Source organism: Myripristis murdjan, chromosome 22 (genome assembly GCF_902150065.1).
Source record: "Myripristis murdjan chromosome 22, fMyrMur1.1, whole genome shotgun sequence".
Classification (NCBI taxonomy): domain Eukaryota; kingdom Metazoa; phylum Chordata; class Actinopteri; order Holocentriformes; family Holocentridae; genus Myripristis; species Myripristis murdjan.
Window position 1 is genome coordinate 14,159,372 of NC_044001.1, and position 22,277 is coordinate 14,181,648.

General features: G+C 43.3%; 1 protein-coding gene across 4 annotated transcripts in view; it reads right to left on the reverse strand.

Annotated features, from left to right (window-relative positions):
* Nucleotides 1–22,277, reverse strand: part of rps6ka1 (ribosomal protein S6 kinase a, polypeptide 1) — a 61,837-nt gene that overhangs the window by 8,931 nt on the left and 30,629 nt on the right. For 2 of the 4 annotated variants that reach the window (XM_030045201.1, XM_030045203.1), the window contains exons 3-10: nucleotides 6,334–6,450; nucleotides 6,103–6,184; nucleotides 3,577–3,657; nucleotides 3,108–3,187; nucleotides 2,868–2,974; nucleotides 1,642–1,679; nucleotides 774–916; nucleotides 525–595 (exon numbers count right to left, since the gene is read on the reverse strand). In XM_030045201.1, coding sequence (XP_029901061.1) covers nucleotides 525–595; nucleotides 774–916; nucleotides 1,642–1,679; nucleotides 2,868–2,974; nucleotides 3,108–3,187; nucleotides 3,577–3,657; nucleotides 6,103–6,184; nucleotides 6,334–6,450 — 719 coding nt within the window. Of the gene's footprint in view, nucleotides 1–524; nucleotides 596–773; nucleotides 917–1,641; nucleotides 1,680–2,867; nucleotides 2,975–3,107; nucleotides 3,188–3,576; nucleotides 3,658–6,102; nucleotides 6,185–6,333; nucleotides 6,451–7,825; nucleotides 8,326–9,325; nucleotides 9,380–10,549; nucleotides 10,653–22,277 lie in introns of those variants that run through there. The other 2 variants (XM_030045204.1, XM_030045202.1) reach the window with 2 other exon arrangements.

A 22,277-nucleotide genomic window follows, 5' to 3' on the forward strand; every position in this document is an offset into this window, starting at 1 on the left:
ATTTTGATAATTGAAAATTTCTTAATTCTAGTCTTCTCTAATCTTATTATTTTCTGGTGTCTTTAGTCCTCTATAAAATGTCCATTTTCAGACATTTTATGTACCCAACAAGTAATTAGTTAATCGAGAAAATAACTGACAGATTAAGCGATGATGAAAATAGTTAGTTGCAGCTTTAAACATGTTTACTAACTGATGACCGATGGATTTAACTGAAGGAACTATATTGGGGAGGTGATAAAAAAAAAAAAAAAAAAAAAAAAATTCATGTGTAATGTGTGAGTGGAGCCCGCAGTCACACAACACTTGGCTAAAATGTGTTTACCAGAGTGGGCAGGGTTAATGACAAAACTTCAGTTTACATAATATTTTTAGCAAGTTTCATAGAAAAAGGAAGAACAAAAACTCAACAGTGGTTCATGTGAGACAGTATGTACTCTGTACAGTAGAAAATAGTAAATAGTACTAGTAAAATTGTTCCATCTCTAGTGATCACTGCTTGTTTTCATCTGGAGGAAACTCACTTCAGAATCAGGTTCATAGTTTCTTTACGGTCCTTCCCTTGGAATGGCAGCGCTCCTGTCAACATCTCAAACTGGGAGAGAGAACATACAACCGTGTCATCTCTAAAACATTTATTTCCTCAGATCTGCAACATGTATACACACGATGAAACTCCTACATCTAGGCCTACATAATATCAGAATGTACAGTATGTGTCATCTGACTAAAAGAGCACGTAAAAATGGATGATTATTAAAACGCCTCCTCACCATTAGTACTCCAAATGACCACCAGTCTGCGCTGTGGATGTGTCCCTGCCTGTTAACCACCTCCGGTGCCATGTACTCCACAGTGCCACAGAACGAGTAGGCCTTCTTCTCATGGTCAATCGCTTCTTTACATAAGCCAAAGTCTGGAAAACGCACCACAAAACACACTCAACACAGCTGTATATACTGTTAAGTTCATTTTGTTAAATATTAATAACATATTTTTATGATTTTATTATATGTTTGCTCTCATGCGCATTCCTTAATGATACCAGTGATATAGCATGCTTGTTTTGTCTCCTTTATGTTATGGCACTGAACATTTTTTAAGTACCAGTACAGCTGGTGTGATAATATCATACATAGATCATTTTTTAAATCTTACTTACAGTGCAACAAATAACTCAGAATATACAATGTCAAAATAACAAAGTGTGAAGTGAAACAATATGCAAAAAGCAGCTACAACATAAAGCTTTTGTTTTACTTATTAAATCTATATTATATCTTGGTTGGTGTTTATCCTTTTGATGTCTAATCAGTGCAACATCTAGTATTGTGGTTTTAAAATCTCTTTAAGGTGACCTTTCATTTTAGCATGAGCCCCCGAGGTAAATGAATGGCTGTGATTATGGATGATGATAAGATATGGTGTAATAATTAACTGGAGGAACATATACAAGTCCATATGCATCTATCTGGCATCGGTGAGATAAGGCTGTCACCACACTATGACTAATGAAGGTCAATTGAGTAGAGGATGGAAGAAAGCACCTGTGTGCATGTGTGTGTGCGTCTGTGTGTGTGTGTGTGTGTGTGTGTGTGTGATAGAGAGAGAGAAAGAGAGAAGACTGAATGAAAGGCTCACCAGTGAGTTTGATATGACCCTCCTCATCAAGTAGAATGCTGGAAGATAAGATTGTTAGATGTTTTAGTGAACAAGTCTCTGTAAGGTACCACAGATATCACACACACACACACACACACACACACACACACACACACACACACACACACCACAGGCAGACACACACTGATTTTCCCTTTTATAGAAACAACTCTGTTGTTACCGAGGAGTCAACATCACCATGGCCAAAAATGAGTTGTGTATGGACTACTACTACGACTACTACTATTAGTGCTATTGGTGCTGCTGCTGCTGCTGCTGCTACTACTACTACTACTATTAATACTAGTACTACTTCTATTTATACTTTTACTGGTAATACTACTATTACTACTATACTGGTACTTTTGGTATCACTACTGATACTACTATTACTACTACAACTACTACTGTAATTGGTACTGGTACTGCTGCAACTACTACTGGTACCACTACTAATACTACTGGTACTGCTACTGATACTACTACTACTATCACTACTACCACTACTACTGCTACTACTTTTACTGGTACTACTACTATTACTACTACACTGGTACTGTTGGTACTAGTACTACTAGTGCTTCTAGTAATGCTACTGCCACTAATACTATTGTGATTTCTACTACTACTGATAAGAGTATTGCTACCTCTACTAGTGGTACTGCTACTACAACTACTACTTCTGATGGTAATAACATTTTCAAAAATATATTAATGTTTTAGGGAGGCTTTACACTTTGAAACAAATTAACAATGGAACAAAATGTGTTGCATTATGGGAAAGTTTGGCTTTGATTCCAAGCAGTGAACTTATCCTGGCTCTTGGTAAAAGCACTGTATATCTTATTACTTATAAAAGGTACTTCTGGGCGCGCTCCAGCAGGGATAACAGCTTTTTCATAGCGCCAGCAATATGCATATTTCATACTGCAATTCCCAAGCTGCCCATTGTAGATCTGATCCTGTGAAATTCAGCTTCATATTTTGCACAGTTCTGAGCTGTACTGGCTTTGAGGACTTTCTTTTTGACATATGCATTCTAAAAATAGTGTCTAGGTTAAGCGAGTGGGCTATAGTCCTGCTGACGTTTTTGTGGCCTGTGCAGAAAGTACTGCAGGTGTGGTTGCAAGGTTCATTAAGTATGCATTTGTTGGCGTATGATTCTGTGTGTGTGTGTGTGTGTGTGAGAGTCTGTTTTCTCCTACTTTTCAGGTTTGAGGTCTCTGTAAATGATGCCCAGGCCGTGCAGGTGGTCCAGTCCCAGTGCCAGCTCTGCCAGGTAAAACTTCACATCCTCCTCTGTGAACATCACCTGGGAGAAAGCGAGAGAGGGAGAGAGAGAGAGAGAGAGAGAGAACATGAGGTCGGGGGAGTGCAAGGGACGTCAGCAAGTGAGACGAATGATGGAAGAAAACCTGAACACAGGCCAGCAAAACACCTCCCACCTCTTTAGACAGTCTAGTGAAGAGATCACCGCCTCTGAGGAAGTCCAGGATCAGGTACAACTTCCCCTCTGTCTGAAATGCTACACACACACATACACACACACACACACACACACACACACACACACACACACAGTTGCATTCAATTGTAAATCAGCTGGCACATAATTAGAGGTAAATGTTTTTTTCTCTTCAAGTAACTGAAAATTGATTAGGAAATAATAATAATAGAATCAATACCTCTCTAATCCTAAGTCAGTATTTCTCCTGAGCTTGGAGGATTTTTTTTTCTGGCCCCTACCCACCCCCCTCAAGTGGCTTTGCTTTTTGGCAGGCCGCCGTTGTAAATAAGAATTTGTTCCTTATGACTTTCCTGATTAAATAAAGCTTAAAAAAGCTTTATAACAAACACAAAAAAAACTATAAATAATAATAAAAATAAAAAATAGAAACCATCAGGCTGACTCACCATAGTGAAGTTTGACAACAAATGGGTGGTTAACGTCTGCCAGGATGTCTCTCTCCATTTTTGTCCTCACTCGGTCTCTCACTGTATGCAGAAAAATACAGAAGTTAGTCTGTGTGTGTGTGCATGTGTGCGTGTATGAGTGTGTGCGTGTGTCTGAATGTGTAGTTATTATACACTAAGAGCATGTGTTACAATTAAGTCTGATAAAACTGTTCTTGACTAACCATGATGTCCATTATTTGGCCAACAATTATACCTATTCTAATAAAATTATTATAATATAACACAACAACAAAACATCTACTCAAATTATGGTACTTATTAAAGGATGCACACGTAAGTTTAATCATTAACAAAATGATATCCCTTTTTACAGAGCAGATCTTCTATTTAGTAATGGGTGATGAACCTATGTCCTGGTTTTCATAAAAATTGATGTACACTGTGTTCTATATATTTAAACTGAAAAGAGAAAGAACATATTGCACCCTGAACTGACTGAATGTGAAGTGAAATGAACCAAGCCCTGATTCCTACAGCGTTGTTTTGTTTGCTGCTCATGGACATAAATAAACACATGCAGATTTCCGTGCATATGGCTGCACAATAAATGACAAATAAATCATTTATTTAGGATGAATGTGTGAGAGCAAATCTGCTCCGTGGTGTGTTCTTTGCCAGCATCAAAGAAACCACAACACCTGCTTGAGAGGTGGAAACCCCAGAGCAAACTCAGGTGGTCTCACTATTACTTGAACATACCCACCTACTGTACTTCTCGTCAAGTCACAGGAAAAGTATACACCCGCTTATGTGAAACTGAATGTTCTGCCACTTGAAAACACCGACTGAAGGCACCACAAAAGCCAAACGACTTTTTTTGAAGTTGCTCTGTAGCGCCAACTTTGAGCTCTGCGCAAATCCTGTTAAATACTCACTCAAATACATACAAGCAGGAGAGAAAGCGGTCTTTTTCTTGCATCTTGCATCAAGGGCGTTTCCACAAACTTGACAAATGAGGTCACACGGATTCAAATCCGGGACCTTTCAGTTAAAAGACGACCTTTCGAACCTCAACACCATGCAGTTGTGTTGTCTTACTGTGATGACAGCAGTCCATCACAGAGTAGTGTGCAGGGGCGTGCGATAAGATCATTTTAGATTGTGAACGATTAAAACATCACCACGATCTGCCTTTACTGAGAGATCGGCAGTAAAGTGATACAATGAAACTGCAAACTCCTCAGCTGTCCTGATGCTGCTTATTCACACATTCACAGTTGTTTTCACAGTCACACCTCTAATCACACTAATCACTAGTCTGTTTCTTTTCTGACAGACACACCAATAAACCAATAATAGCAAAAAGTAGCCTTGGATTTCTGTCCCTCCTCCTTTTTCATCTGGCAACACAGAAACATGACTGACTTCCATCAGTAATAAAAAAAAAAAAGTCTGCAAAGACACAGTTTGTGTGTGGGACAAAGCTTTTTAACCATTTCAGAAGAAACTAGCCCAAAGAGCATGACGAAAAGTGAAACTGGAAGGAGACATCATGTGTGTGCATCAGCCTCAGCCAGACAGCCCGAGAACACAAGGCCAAAACAAACAACTTTAACAAAAGCATGTGAGAAAGGCACTTCGTATGACTTCGACAAGACAAGTCAGCACTGGGAAGAGGTAACCGCTGCACTGACATGTTACCTGGCCAAAGATATGCCCCCCCCCCAAAAAAAATGTAGAAAATGTTAAAAAAATTGTTGATCCATATTATAATTTACTGCAAATATCTTTCCAACACCGCCATTTCTCGGCTGTTCTTGGAATGCTGCGACAAGACTGAACACAAAATTCCCCACATTCAGTTTTTGGAAGAGGAGAACATGACCTGCATGACCAGACAGCGGGGGCTTTAGGCACAGACTTTATTAAGTGAGTGAAACAGAATAAAAACAAATATAGTCTATGTTATTCTTTTACTTCTAGGTTTCATGTCCTTGTGGTGCTATATTTTATTAAATTGGAAATTTAGTTTGGTTGTATTGTTCAGTAATTTGCAAAATATCGGCATGAAAAAACAAAAACAATCAGGATCATGTTGAATCATGATCCTGCCAGGGAAAAAAAAAAAAATCATGATATGATATTTTTGCCATACTGCTCACCCCTACTAGTGTACTCACACTTTCTCCCAGTATACCTTTATCTCCATGCTTACTTTATCACTTCCCTATAGATCACGTAATTTATTACTGACTTTATTAGTGCCTTATCTGTAATAATATGTACTTTCCTCTGTGCGAACTGTAGCCTACATTTTCTGTTTGGCAGCTTGTCCTACCTATCAGACAAACACAGTCTAAACATCTAACCCTGCTTGTATTTTTTAGCTTTTTACTCTCCTCATGAAGGACATGTTGGCCAAAAGTAGTGCTTTTTCAAATATGGAAATCTATATAGAATAAAGACTTTCCTATATATTTTGGAGTACAATGGAATCGCCTCTTGTCAAACAGAGTAGTTTACCTTTGAGCGTGGCCTTTTTGAGGACCTTCATGGCATAGAGCTGGTTGGCATCAGGAGGCGTCACCTTTCGCACCAAGAACACCTACAACACACACATCACAGACACCACAGACGCTAGGTTATTTAGTAGAATCTGTGTGTGGCACAGGAGATATGTGGCAGATGTGTGTATGTGTGTGTGTGTGTGTGTGTGTGTGTGTGTGTGTGTGTGTGTGTGTGTGTGTGTGTTACCTTGCCAAAAGATCCCTGTCCCAAGACTTTGAGGAGTTCAAACTGGGAGGCGTCAGCCTTCTCTGAACCCTCTTTAACCACATGGGTGATGTTGATCTCCTTGATGTCTGCATCCTCCTGAACAACAACAAACAGAAAAGTTTTAAATCGCTCAGACGATCGTCATGGAGTAGGTGGAAAAAGGGTTACGAAAGCACAAGTTTTTGAAGAACTGTGGATGACATAAAAAGCAGATTACTACAAAATGTTTTTCAGAGAAAACACTTCCTTCATGAGGGTGTCCCCTGACCTAAATAACACTGCATGTGAAAATAACACCACAGAAAGAGGAAGAACGCTCTGCGAGCTCAGTGTGTCTGTATGATAGTGAGTGAGAAATTACACCTAATGGTTACTTCTGGGTATAATCTTTTTTGAGAAGTTTCTGGAAATACTCTTGGTGGTTACAGGATTAAACTGAGTGCAATTCTCGCAGTAAAGCAGCTGTGACAGTTTTTTTTTTTTTTTTTTTAACTGTTCCACACCAGATGTGACCCACAGCGGTACACAATTACAAACATACAATTTTGAGTATTTAAGTATTTGAAGTGCAGCACAAACACAATTTATTCAGTGTAAAGTGTAATTACTTCCAGTAGGCATTTTTTCATGGATTTTTTTCTGGACGCAAGTTTTAACATTTCAAGCGTGGCCAACTTTTTGCAGAGACTGTGCAGCAGGAATTCAAACATGCAAGCCTTTTTCAAACAATTTCTTCAGTTCCTCGCAGGGTGGAGCAGCAGCAATGTTGACAACTCCACCACAGGCGCCGTTGCTGCTGACCTGGTGTCACCCTCGCTTACGCTTCCACCGACGGCTTATTAAAACCCCAAAAACAAAAAAAAAACAACAAAACACCGCCCATGCTCGGGGTGAAGCACAAAACTAGAGATACCCGGCGGGGACTGAAGAATGCAGCTGCAGAGAGGCACATTTTTCTCCTCCTCTACCTGGCACTCGCAGCGAACGAGAGGGTTTCATTTCATAATCTGTGATAAGGAGTTTGGATACCTTCTCCTTCCATCCTCTGCAGATACCGGATACAATGGATGCTGTTATTATGTAGGCCAAGCAACAACAACAACAAGAAAAAAAACGAACGATTTCAGAATCTCTGTGGTTGATTTAGAGCACCTTTAACAGCCAGCACCACAGACCTATCTCGTAGCCAAGAGTAAATTTGACAACAGGAAACCATGCACTGTTTCAGCTGCACCTCACTTCTAAACAACCACTGACACCAGTGAGAACTGCCTTATAAAAGTTGTTCTGCATTAACACAGTGACACCAACGCTTATGGCGTGCATCATGGGGTTTATAAAAAAGCCCAATTTGTACTCGATCACACCTAAATTAAATCATGACATTACATCATCAGTGAGAGTAAGTTTCTCTGCAGGGCACTGGAGGTTCGTCAAGACGCCAGCGTATCTACAGTAGTTGTCACTTTACCGTCCAGTGGTTCCTTGCTGCAGGTAGGGTGTCAGTGCCGTTGTCTGTTGTTGCTGCTGTTTTGTAGCTGCTAGAGTTAGCGGCGCTGCTCGCCAAGGCTTTGTTCTGCTGCTTTTTGAACAAGTAGATGGTCAGCAAGCGGCTGAGGTTGAACCTCCTCTTGTCCTTCTCCATCTCAGCATTGCTCTCTCCTCGGCCTTTTCATCCTACCCACGTCCGCACCAAGGTAAATCCTCAATTACATCATAGCAGCCCCCTTATACCGAGCTCATCACGGCATATGCATGCTTTAAAGGCTCGCACCTAGCTCTGTGGGGAAAGTTGAAAAAGTCTCGCGACGTCTTTATCTGTCACTTTCTGCCCTAAGTGTGTTCTCAGCACAATTCCTCCATTATTGTGTCTGTTATTAAGTATTCATCTTAATTCTCTCCCTCATTATCTCTGCTGCTCTGTCTGTCTGCCTGGTTAGCTGTGTGAGTGTGTCCTCAGTGAGCTCTGTAGCTTAAGTGAACTGGAACTGAAGGAGGCAGGCAGGAAGGAAGAGCCTCCTCTCTTATTCTCACAGACCTGCACCCCACAGGACCCACACACACACACACACACGCACGCACACAACTGCTGCACAGAGAGAGAGAGAGACACAGAGAGAGAGAGAATGTGATGGTAAGGAGAAAAAAGACAAAAGAAACTAAGAGAGTCAGATTGTTTTGCCCTCACGTGAACTCTTTGTCACACTACATGTCAGATCTCTAATATCTAATATTTTCATCGACCTGTGCCGTCAGTAACCGCCCCCCTTTCCACAAGCAGCTCTCTGCCACTTCCCTTTGACCACGGTCACACTGAGAGCCTGAGAAAAAAGGGGGTGGTGGACAGAGAGAGGAGGAGGTGTCCCCTCTCTGGGTGGCAGCGTGGAGCTCCGGAGATACTCAGAAGATTCACTGCCTCCCGGTGACAAAGATTTTCCTGTGGCCAAGTTCTTCCCCTTCTTTCCCCCTCCCCCTCTGCTCTCAGGATAGCCTGTTTTGCCCCTAACCCTTACCCTCTCGTCCCCTGAAGCACCCACTCCTACTCCTCAACTCTTTTTTTTTTCGCCGTTCGTCACGAGCACCTCGCCTCTTGCGTCCTTGACAGGAGCGCACGGAGCAGAACACACCAAAACAAACACCGTCCGTGGGTCAAACTGGCTCTTGACTACACAGCAGCGTATCACTTTCGAGCCGTCAGCAGAGCGAGCTTTCGAAAACATGTGATTACACTGCAATGCAGTCCAAGTACAGAGAGGCTTGATTTCAGCTGCTTTGTGCTTACTGAGCGCCGTTTTCCAGGTTGCCACAGAGACCGGGATGTTACCACCTTAATCGGCCACATGTTGCTCACGGCGTTAATCGAGCTTAAGCAGCCAAAGCAATAAGGAAGGGCATGACTCGTGTGTGTTTGCTTTAGAAGGGAGGGACTGCAGATCAGCTTGATGTGGCTGTACAGTGTGTTTAAGCTTACCTGGACTCTAATATTGGCAAAGTCCTTTTCTATCCAGGTGATATGAGACCTGACCTGGGTTGGGTAGGGATGAGCGGGTTAATATTTGCCTCACAGAACACAGTTTGGTTGTAAATTAATGTAATGTAATGTAAATTAATGTAATGTAACATTTCAATTTCAAAGGGGAGCGTTTCACAGAAATACTTGGACATTTACTGTAAATAAGGCAACAACCAGCCAAGCATCATCTCGAGCACACATACCTGCCCATGCACACACACACACACACACACACACAGGGAGATGGAGCAGAGCAATATGGTGATGGTTGCCACACCAGTGACAGGAAACATCTCTTCCCTCCCAGTTCTCGCTTCCTCTTCTCGACAGCTGATCTCACTTCCTGCCCGCTCACCGGTTCCAACACGCGTCTGCTCGCAGCTTAAGGCGACGGTGGGAGCGGTGCCTCCAAGTGCGATCGCCACACAATCGCCAAAAGGCACTCGCTCATTTTATCAAAATGATTTGGCCGGAAAATTCCTTTCACAAGCCGTCCTGTGATGATTTGGAAACGCCTGAGCGTGGAAAACACTTTGTATTCACAATGACAGTATAATTTCAACATTTTAGCACACTAAGCTGTTTCCCTTGTCTGTGTGGACACTCTAGCAAAGTGTGTTGGTAATGTTAGCGGCCTCAACATCTAAAATAGTTTGACTCAACAGTTATAATTTTGTTGTAGTGATATCACCTTCCCATGTGTCTTCAATACAACTAAAATTTAGGTTAGTACATTACAAGTTTACCAACACAGGAAATATTTGCCTGACTTTGCAATAGAGCCCATAAATCATTTGGGGAAAAAAAAAAAAAAAAAAAAAAAAAAAAGCAGAGCCAGTAAACGAAGGGATGTAGGTTTGTGGGTTTGAGGATGTGGACTAGCAAGACACCTTTATGTGTTTCCTCTCGCTGGATCCTGAGCACAGAGGATAGCACCTTAGCCTCGTATCCACCTTCACAGAGGAAATCCCTTCCTCTGCTCCCAAAATATCACACCACACACACACTCACACACATACACTTAGATACACACCGCTGCCTGCTTCTGGCAAGTCACCAGGCTCTAACCCATCCATCTTCTCGGTATCACTCACTCTCAGAGAGAAGCGCACCCTTGACTGCACACACTACACATGCAAATCTACTTTAACAACAAACTGACAAGCAAAAGCAGCCACTTGCCTCTGGTAGTCGGGTTTTGGTGCGGAATATGAGCCTCCACATGTCCATGTCCAGATATTTCCATGTCACTGACACTGTCACAGCCCCCTTTTGCTGACACTCTCTCTGACAGGCACTGCCTTAACAAATACACAACTTTACGCTGTGTCACACTTAGCTAACACCTGCTGTATGCAACACTCAGCGTCCACCGTGCACACACACCGAAATGGGAAGTGTTAAGTTATATAAATGGACATGAGTAGAATGGAAGAGGAAACTGTGTCAAAATGTCAGGAAGTGTCTCTTAGGACGTGTTTCTGCCATTGAGGGAAACTACAAACAAGGGAGTGGTGGAGTGACAGAGACAAAGTGCGAGAGAGACAAGAGAGAGGAACAAAGTTGCCAGAGCACTGAGCAGTTCCAGACAAGTCTACCCAGCACTAGAACACTCTGTTTTGTTTGACTTCCCGTCCAATATTGGCTCTGCGTTATAAGGCACTCGGTATGATTGCACAAACCTCTGTTAGCAATGACACAACTCTCAGAGAGGGGAAGGAAATGGACTGCATGCTCATGCATGCCTAGAAACTACTTGATCTGAAATTGCACTTGCCTCCTACAGAGGGAGAAAGAGGCAAACTTGTTTGAAGTGAGCACTTCCCTTGGGGATATCATCTGGCCCCGTGCCAACAGTTACTAGCAACAGAACAAAACACAATGAGGCGCAAAAAACAAAAAACTATTTCAAGGCTTTCATCACCACATTCTTGAAAATAACATCTTTTCACTTTGCTTTTTAAACTGAGCCACAGCAAAAGCAAATTAACCATTCACAGGTGTAAGCTGTTTCCAGGCAAATCAATAAGCTGATGAGCTACTTTGAGTGTTAATTTGACCTTTAATTTGATTTTTTTTCCAGATAGAAAGCAGTTGGACTGTATTTTGACACCGCAGAGGGACAGATATGTTGTAATGCTCATCAGCAAACACAAGGGGCCAGTGTAGGTCTGCAGCCGGTCCAGTGGCTGGGGCTGTATGAAAACTCTGCGAGACGGGAGCTTTGGCCAAGTAAGGACATGTTCACACTGTTAGTGCGAAGCCCCTTGCAAATCTCACTGCCACAAAATAAACGACAGCGAGGCAGAGGAAAGGGTGGGACGGAAAGGGAGCATAAGGGAAGCGATGGCGTGTTGGCACGGTGGCTGATCACTCCAAAGACGGGCCAGCGGCGAATGGTGAGCAGGTTTACGCCGTGCCAAAGCCGTGTGTCTTGTCAAAATGTCTCTGAGCAAGACATGGAGCTCGGGGAGGGGGAGGCGGGCAGGAGAGACGGCTTAGAAAAACTACCCTGGATGTGAAAGGGAACAAACTGACGGAAAGAAAAGAGCAAGAAGTCTGTTTAAGGCCGAAGTGGTCGTTAGCGAACAGGAGTAAAGAGTGAAGACAAGTCTTTTTTTCCCGTGTCCTGCCGTGGCCTGGCCTCTCTCTCTCTGTCTCTCTCTCTCTCTCCTCTCTTCTGTAAAACGAAGCAGCACCTGCACATTTTCAAACACATGACAGCTCGGCCACTGGAAAAGAGAGGAGAGGGACAAAGTGCAAAGTGTGAGACAGGGAGACTGAGCGTGCGGAGCGAGACAGACTAGTCTAAACATCCATCCGAGCGTGGTCCAGCTCCAGCCTCATCACTGTGAAAACAAATAGCACTCGACTACATATGCCTGCCTGAGCTCCATACACACACACACACACAGACAGAGGTAAATTACACTGCACAGGTACTCTGCGGCACTATTTAGACTATGACTAAGAAAGCCTCCAGTCTACATGATTACATAATTATAGCTGACGGGAAGAAGAGACCCTTGAAAATCACGCAGGCAGGATGTCAAAGTTAATCCGGCACTGTTGGATCAGCTGATGAATGTCCGCCCCAAACAAGGCCGGAGAAAATGCAATACGTTTTACCTTGTGACCCATTACCCCTTTTCACACCAAGCACTTCACACAGAACACAGTCATCTGAGCGTCAGTGTTTGGGGTTTAGTAAGAACAACACGATGAATAACTAAAAATCAGGAATGCATGTCTTTAGTGCGGCACGGCCACATTACGATGCTTTATGCTCTACAGTAGGAATTCCTTGTTTTGAGTTCCCTGAAAGGGTTTGAGACAGTGTGTGTGTGTGTGTGTGTGTGTGTATGTGTGTCCTGCATTCTTGAAGACACTGGCCCTGCAGGCAGGCACCCAAATCTGTCAGGTGAGAGATAGGAATGTCTCCCTCCGTCTCCGTCACTCTGCACCCTCTGTCCTCTCTCTCCCCTTCGTCGGCTGTGAAGGCACGGACCACAGAATGCTGTGCAAGTCGCACGGCTGACTCATTCGTTCTCCCATTCTGCCTCTCTCACTTTTCCTTTTCTGATTTCATGACGCAATCCCTGTGGCTCACCTGCCTTAATTTTTGTTTATCCGCTCATTTTTCCTCCATCCACCTTTCCATCTTGCTTTCCCCCCACCCTTTCACTGACTTTCTATTCTTCTCCTCTTTCGTTGCCTCCAACAGGACCTGCTGTGACGGCCGTGACTGACAGGTATGTAAGAAGGAAAAAAAAAAAAAAAAACACAACAACTTGGATGGACGGAGTTAGAGGGCAGAGACGGTGTTGGAGACGGCGTTCACCTGCTACAGTGCTATGTTTGGAAGGCTCTGCATGAGTGGCTGTGGGCGCGTCGTCAAGTCCAGCAGTGGGCCGCTTTAAACCAGATTACCTTTTGGTTATAAAACAGCGGGTTGGAGCATATGCAGATGAAAACCAACAAACATGAGCTGAATGAGCTGAGCGGCTGAGGAGGCAAGAGTAAAAAGGGAAGTGAGACGGAAAAGGAACGGTCAAGAAAGACTTCAGGCTGACAGACCAGCCTGTGGCCTCCTGACAGGATCCAGGACCGGAGGCCACGCGGAAATGTCCCATGATGACACGTCTGCGACCACTCAGGCACAAAATCCCTCGCAACTTTCCACGATGATGCCAGTCCTGTCTTTACCGCTGCCCAACAGATTGGCAGAAGAAAACAGCTATTTGCACTTCAATTAAAAAGGAGAAGAGAGGATTTGGCGGGTTGTGTCAACACTACAGATGCCCAATTACATCTGCCAGTAATATTTTTTTGTGCTATTATTGGTCCATCCCAGCTTCTAGGCCACAATTTCTGCTCTTAGTTGCTGTTTTGTATATTTCATGCTAAAAGTACAGTACTATAGATGTTACAAACAATAACAACACACTAATACACCAAGTCAGACACTACCTGTAGGTGGTGTGCAGCAGCTCGGTAAGAAAGAGACAGAAATACAGATAAAAACAGAAATCAATAGAAAGTCACTTTCCATAGTGTGTGAGTTTGAGATTAGTGGCAGGTCGTGTGATACTTCATGACACTTGACCCCTGAGTGTAGGGAATCACTGGGGTTAATACCCATCCTGTAGCTTTCTCATCCGTCCCATCAGCTCGCCCACACACACATGCATACAAACACACAGCATTTGTAATTAACAGATACGCACATGTACATACAAACTGTGAGCGAAGCGGTCGGTGACACGGACCCGGCCTCACAGCGCACTCTGGAAACTGTCACCTTGATTCTCTGAGTGAAAACAGCAACTGTGTGGAGAGCGGCGCGCCTCGGCTGGCGCACATGCCAGTATGAGCACAAGTGCCCAAGGAAGCAAAGACTTAGCACGGATGCTACGGGAAATGCATCGGAGGTAGCACAGCATTAGTGCAAATGCTACTGGAAATCCCATGATGACATCCCTAATATTAATAGCACCAACAAGAATAGAAGTAAGATGATAGGCAGTTCACCGCCGGGCCAGTTGACATGAGGCCATTATGGCCTTGTGTAACGTCTATAGTGTCGGCCTTGGTCAATAAATGAATTAAAAACAGGGAGAGAGACGGTAGGAAAGAGCAGAGAGAGACAAAGGGATGAGTGGGAGACAGAAGTAGACATGAAAGAGTGGATGTTGGTAATGTAAACAGTGAGGTCATCGGAGGCAGAGCTAAGCGGGCTGACTGCAGTGGAAATGTGTAGCATGTTAAATAGACTGGCCACCGTGTGCTGCAACACGCACCGAACACAGACCTCAGCAGGGGCGCGCACGCACATGCGCATGTATACAAAAAAATCTCGACAAAAATTTCTCTCTCTTGCTCACACACCACCCGTCCCATTGTTCGAACTCTCCACAGTAGCCACAGCATCCTAAAATGGCAGCTTTATATTTCAGTTCAGAGATACAGCACTGCTTCCTCCCTCCCACGGTTCTCCTCTTTCCTCAAATACCAGCCGTCCCACTTGCCTAGCACACACACACACACACACACACACATATACACACTCATATACACACACACACACACAGCCTGATCAGAACATTGTCATTGTGCCTTGTTCCTCAACATGTCCTACCCTTGTCCCGCAAATCGTCTCTCACTTCACACCCACACACACCAGTGATAACCTTGTGCCTTGCTCCTCAACACGTCCTGCCCTCAGCCTTGTTCTTTTCTTAACTTCCATGCCAGCATAAGTGAGATCAGCACACCAATAGCAAATGTTTAACCAGCTTGCCAGGCAATGAGCCAGGCAGCTCCACCTTCCCTCTCCACTGTGGCCAGAAATTACCAACTGACCTTTCTTAGGGAGAGCTATGCCCCACCTTCACAAGCCCCATGTAGAGCCCGTTTATTATTGTGTGCTGTTTTATGTGCAGCAATGCATTTACAGATATTGCCAAGTTCAGATCTCTATCTCCAACCAGGTCATGACTAAAACTTTCCATCAGCTAACCACAGTAATGTATGCATTCAAAAATTCACTCACCAATTAAGTTTCGTTGCACTTTGATAGAAGCACACATGAAGTGAGCGAGCACAGTAATCAAGAGCACTGAAATGAAGAAAGTCAAAAAAAGAGAAATAATACAAAAAACTGGAGACTTGCCAAAGTGGCTAGAAAAATGACAAAAGATTCATTAACAGCGAAATTTCAAAGTTATCAGCTTTTTTTTTTTTTTTTTTTTTTGGTGTCTGATGATGAGTCAAAGGCACACCAGACTATGTTAGATCAACGAGAACAAAATTCCTCCTGGAGCCAATTTCTGATTCTTATTTCTCGACAAGATGACTAAGTGCAAAGGTATCGGCACAAACAAGCAGCAAATTCACTGATAACTATGCCATGCCATTCACAAATCACTACTGTATTAAGATGCGATAAAACACAGATCAAACAAATAGATAAAATGTAACTTGCAGCCCGGGTGCATCTTGCAGTGTGGAAGATGAACAGATCAGTAGGCATACCAACTTATGGGTGTAGATAAGCTATGAAAAAGGTTGTGGTTGATGCAGTTTCGTATCCCCTGTGCTGCATACAAGCCTACTGCTGCAGCAGCCAAGGTCAAAGGTTATGCTGTATGCTGCTGTAGCTCCAGGGTGCCACAGTTAAGACAGCTGAGCATGTGAGAGAGGAGGAGAGAGAAAATGCGATCACAGAAACACAGAAAACACAAAACCCAAGAATGTAACTTGGAAAGATAAAAATCAGTAAACCGAAATAAAAACAAGACTGTTGCAGAGATTTAATGCGATCCAGAGAGAGACGGAGAGAAAAGGATTTAGCAGAGAGACAAAACATCACCATCCATATTAATGAGAACAATAAAGGATGAGAGGAACTGGCCGCAAGATTTTCCTTACACGACCCTGAGCGGGAGAAGCGTGAAACTATGGCAACTGTGCATTCTCCGTCTCCATCTCCCAGCATCCTCTTTGTTAACAGAGGAGGTGATGAAAGAGGCAGTTGCAAAGAGTTAAAAGAATTATTTTCAATCTGCGCCTTATTTTCCTCGCTTTTGCCATCACTTGTGCAATATTTCATCACTTGTTTCGCTGTGGAGCGTTCTTAAAATCACTTTGTGTTGTTTGCTGGACATTACGTCGGCCTCGTACGTGTGTACTGGGCAGCAGCACTTCTGGCGAACTGAAACGCCGCCAGGCTTTACAGTGAAGTAAGTGATGAGACAGTGAACACAATCAATTGTCATGATGGCAAAACTAGGAAAATGAGGCCCAGGTGGAAAATAACCGAAACTATCCTTTACAGGCGTATACACAAAGGAGGCATTTCTCAGACAAGGCTTCCAGGTAATATCTGTGAGTCTCAATCTTGCCAAATAGACGACTAAATTGCCCGAGCCTGGCTCGTTGCCTTTCCACGCTAATTCAAAATACAGTTTTCTGCCAGAATGCATTTCCCCTTGCTGCACATTTTGTATGCAGATGAGCCTACTTACACTTACCCTGCAAGTGGTTAATATAGTATGATGGCCTTTAAAGGCTGGCAATGTAGCTTATGAGTCTAATATGAGAGACCTTTGAGAGTACACAGTCTCATGTATAAGACAATGCACATGCACTAGATGATTAATGGGACTGACTGTGACACAGCAGCCCTGCATCATCACTACTGGCCCATGTGTGTGTGTGTGTGTGTGTGTGTGTGTGTGTGTGTGTGAGCTAGAGATAGGCAATAGAGAGCAAGAGAGGAAAATCGGGTGCACATTGGTGTGTATGTGCCTTTAAGCCTCACTGATACTGATATATGAATGAAAATCCCAATGACCGGCCCCAATGGGGATTTATGAAAATTGGCGAAGCAGGTGTATGTGTGTGAGTCCGTGTCTGCTTGCATGTGTGTGTGTGTATGTGACCATAAGGTTTTTTTTGCCTCCTAGTGCCATGCCTTGCAATCAGGGCTTAGCGACAGTGAGGACGCAGTAACCATGACAACAAGGGCCCACAGCAGCCGTGAATGGATGGAGGGAGGGATGAACTGAATAGATGGATGGTTAAAGAGTCTGAACGGCATCTGGGTGAAGTCTGGTAGCCTTTACTCAGATGTTCCAGATGATGAAACTCACTGATATATCCATTTGGACACAAATCCCCTTTGCTATTATCTTATGGTATTTCATTCATGTGTCCACATCCGTCTGGCTTAATACAATGCAACTGAAGTCACACGCAAAAGAGGAGCTGGACTGAAATGATAAGTAGAGTAGCTTCGCATTATATAATGCAGTGTGAAATCGTTCTTAGAGGACGCTTGCAGCAAAATTGGTCTGTTGGAACGATTCCTAAAGCTGCCGATGGGATGATAAAATATTTGTTCAACAGCATCCTATGAATACAGTGAACAGCGACAGGCAGTAATGAGTGCCGCTTTGCTGCTGCGCCTCTGTTGGAGAGAGACAGACGACACGGGGCTGAGACAGAAAGAGCAAGAGAGAGCAAGAAAGAGCAAGAGAGAGAGAGAGAGAGAGGTTGTATTATAGTGCAATAGAATCCAAAGATTTAGGGCTCTGTTCCAGCACAGAGGCAGGCTGGGTAATTGGACTGTAAACCATCCTCTTGCCTGGCTGCACTGTGCTGTGCTGTGCTCTGTCTGTGTGTGTGTGTGTGTGTGTGTCTTTAGGTGCAAGACATTAACATCAGTTTCTGGTGATAAAATACATGGATAAGAGGTGTGCCACTCGACAGACACCTTAAATGGACTACACGGCTCCCTCGGGTCGTCTAATCAGGGACTTTTGGACGTCCCTTGCTGTAAGGCTGACGATCTCTGGTGGATCGAGCCTTTGCTTCTGCAGCCACAATCGCTTGGAACAAACTCTTGTAAACATATTAGATCAGCCAAATCAATCGCTTTTAAAACCATCTGATGCGCTTGCCAGTCCTCGTCTTTCTTTCTATTTTTCCTTTCTTTTTTTTTTAAAGCTGTAAATAATCCAAATTGCTGAGGGACAGTTTAAGTGGGGGCTGTTTGAGCTCAGCTGAATAAGGAATAAGGACGTAACTTAATAGCTGAGACTGTATGGTCCTCATTTTTATCAGCGGGGTGCTCGCTTTTGTGATTCGTATTTAAGTAGCTTTAATGTTTCTTTTTTCTGTATATTTGTATAGCATAATCTGGCTTCATACTTAATATACTATTTACAAAACTGGGTATGAATACAATGGGAAAGCTACAAACTGGACCTAAACATGACTAACAGTCACTGATTTTTACCTGAGCAATCCTCCAATGCACACGCACACATACACATACACACACACACTCTTCATAGGCCTACAGTGGCAATCATAGCAAGGGCAGCAAGGTTTGTTAGGTACTGCAAAAGATAAGGAGCCATTTTAATTTCTGTTAAAAGCTTCTGGAGAGGCTCAATTAACATGAAACACAACCACAGCACGGTGACTCACACGGGATAAGATTTCAGGGATGTGCATTTTGGTGTTTGTGCATGTGTGCTGCCAGGCTCAGGTGATACATTTTGCCTGGATGTATGTATGTGTGTGTGTGTGTGTGTGTGTGTGTGTGTCTATATATGGGGTTCAGAGCAAAGTCCAGCGGGTTGCTGTAATGAAGCTGATTTTCCATGGCACACGCTTGCTCACTGACTAACCTGCCATGTAGGAGTAAGAACACTAAGGGTTGTTTATACATAACAGATGAACCAAACCCTGCTCTGACTATTCACTGAAAGCCATTCATTCACCCAGCTCCATTCAAACAGCCGCCACAATGTCAAACATCCCTCTGCAAGACTTCAGATGACCTTGCTCAAAAACCAGCATTCAGCCTCTCACAATAACGTGCGGCCCGGTTTGGTATAAGGCCGTCCTCGCCGCTCATTGAGAGGAGAGAAGTTTGTCTCGGAAACTTTGCCAGAATAAGGGAGACTAGAATGAGAAGGGGCAAGGCAGTCAAGGGCGTTTGCTCAACAAATCGTTAAACAGCCCGGCTTTATCTGGACTACAAGACATAATGATGAATTAGAGTTTGCGGAATGATGCTGAGGAGAGGCGATGGAGAGATTGGAGGATGACGAGGGAAGGAAAACGGGCACCGTACTCGAATATATGGAGTAAAAATGTAAAGATGTATAGCAACGATGGAGGGCACAGACAGAGAGAGAGAGAGAAAGAGAGAGAGAGACAGAGAGATGGTGAGAGAGAGAGAGAGAGAGAGGACAGCGTGAAAGAGGGCATCTTCAAGCCTCAGTGCTTTTTCTCATTTAGAGTGTGTGTGTGTGCGTGTGTGTGTCTGTCATTCAGCTGAATGATGAGGTTGGTTACAGCTAATCTCATACTGTATTATGGCCAAGGGCTGTCATATGACTAATTAGTTAGCAAACACTGTTCTATTGTCATGGCAGGAGCAGTGAGCTTTTAGTGATAGCGCAGGTCTGGCAGAACATGCGTGTGTGTGTGTGTGTCTGCATGCGTCATCGGAGAAGCTGCAGGAACACCAGAGTCCACTTGCAACACTGTCCTGACACAGTCCAGAGGCTGTGGCTGCACTTGCTGTTATCGCTTTGATTTTTATCGTCTGACCAAGGAGGAAAGCAGTAACCGGCAGCTCTGGGAGTCTGGATGTTACCCGCCAGTGCGCTCGCATAGTAATCCGATCAACCAGACCAAACTACATTTGAAATTAACACAGTCTGGGTGCAGTCGGGTTACAACGCGCAATGGAAGGAGCTACAGAGGCAGAGTGGTAGAAAAAAAAATGGTAGAGCATTTTGAGATTGTTGGGAAAACTGAGACGCGCAATGGACATATTCAGGTTAAGCGTCAACGCCCACAGACGTGGCCTCATAATGTCAGGTCTTTATGATCAGAAAACAACACTGAAGAGACAAGTGCATGCATTACCAGCATTTCCTGCAATTCAATATTCATGACAAGGAAAAAGGTAGAAAATGAGCACATCCATTTTATCAATATGTATTCAACAAGAATGTCTATTAATACCCTTGTTTCCGCCTGTTTTTGTCAGGTAGATGAGGAAAACAAGTGACAGCTAGATTAATGCCGGTTATATGCTTTGTAGCTGTGAGTGTCTTGACAAATGAAAATATAAAAAGCAAAAGTATAATGTTTAAATTGCCAATAAGCTTAATTAATTAGGCTTTAACGAGCAGTTTTCAGACAAGGCTTTCAGATAAGTCCTGTAGCTATCGTATTGATTAGTCCTAATCAATTTGGCACTAAAGATTATTTACACCACATCATCGCCGGTCATTAAGAGGCCTGTCCACAGCAGAATGTCTTGTACTACATTACTACAGTGTAGGTGACGTAAGAAGAGCCAGCAATTCACATCCTAAGAGAAGATACACTCCAGATATCTCTCTTCACACAACACAAAACAACACTCAGCAACAGTGAAAGGAAAAAATACACTGACTACTTTTTGGATAGCTGAATCTATATTTAATTTACATGACATCTGTTGCCAAAGACCTGCAAGTGAACGGGGCTGCTGGAGCCAGAACTTATGCTCATCTTTCCTGCCCACCGTCCTATGAATAAAATCTCACTATGTAGCATCCTTTACCCAGTGCTGGTACTCATTTCTCCAGCTGAAATGTGCAGTATACAAGAGGGAAAAAAACAGAGGCTAAATATGTAAGTTTATGCATCAAAACAAGCTACACAATGCCAAGGCCCTCTGGTTGCAGATCTGTGATTTATTTCCCGTTTGTTCACTTGAAATCACGACAGAGGAAAATTCAGGTTATTATTTCCGCAGGCACTTCAGACATGCACAGTTCAACAAGAACCCCAGGAAACACGACGCTGTCCTTCGACATGAGTAGACGCTTATTATTTCCCTTCTGGCAAACAAATAAAAAGTTAGAAAACACTGAAAGTCTAGTTGCATATGATGTTTACAATGTGTGGATGCAGATGCCACAATAAGAAAATTTGGCCTCCCCCAACTTAATTCTGACAGAAAAGCACTCAACACATGGTATGAATGAAGGCTGTGATACATTTGCATTTCGTAATCCTGGCTTATTCATCCCCTCTTCTACAGTAAAGGTCATTTATTTTGAAAGGAGAAATATTTCAAATATTGTCGCTGCCTCTCCAGCCTGTCCACAAGCCAATAAACACAACACAATCCCTTTTAAAATGAAGACAAAGACAAATGGAGAAAGCATTAATGTTAGAAAGAGAAATTATCATTATTGATTACAACCAGCTTTGGCAATAAATACTGAATTGTGTGTAATGCTAATACAGCTCGGTTAATAAACGGTGTTTGTGTGAGTGTGTACAAGAGCTGCACTCTCACTGGCAGTGTGAGTCAAATCACACCCTAATAAGTTGAGATGTGCAAGTGGTTAAATCGGCTTTCAGGATGTGGCTTACTGAATACAGAACTTCACTTTGCAAACATCAGCGATAACTATCACATAAACGCGATCTTAAAAACAAGACGTTAGTGACATTGACCTTTAGAGACATTTTCTTATGAATTGAAACTGACCTCAGCTGTGTGTCAAAAGCTAAGAAAAAACACTTTTCTTAATCTTCTGAAGTGCAGTCTAGATGAAACACACTTCTAATGCTGGGCTGTGGAGCAGATTCAAACAGCTGCGGTGTGTTTTCGCCCGCACAGAGAAAGCGCCAAAGAAGAGTGATCAAGAAACTGACATTGCTGTTGCTTGATTTAAAAAGACTGTGTTTCATTAATTTTCCTCTTCATTACTGGCGCCACACACAAAAAAAGCTTGTATCATCTATTCGTGTCATTCGGAGATTAATTAGGACGAGAGCAGCTCCTGCCATTAATCTGTTTCCACGCTGAGTTTGTCAAACTCCT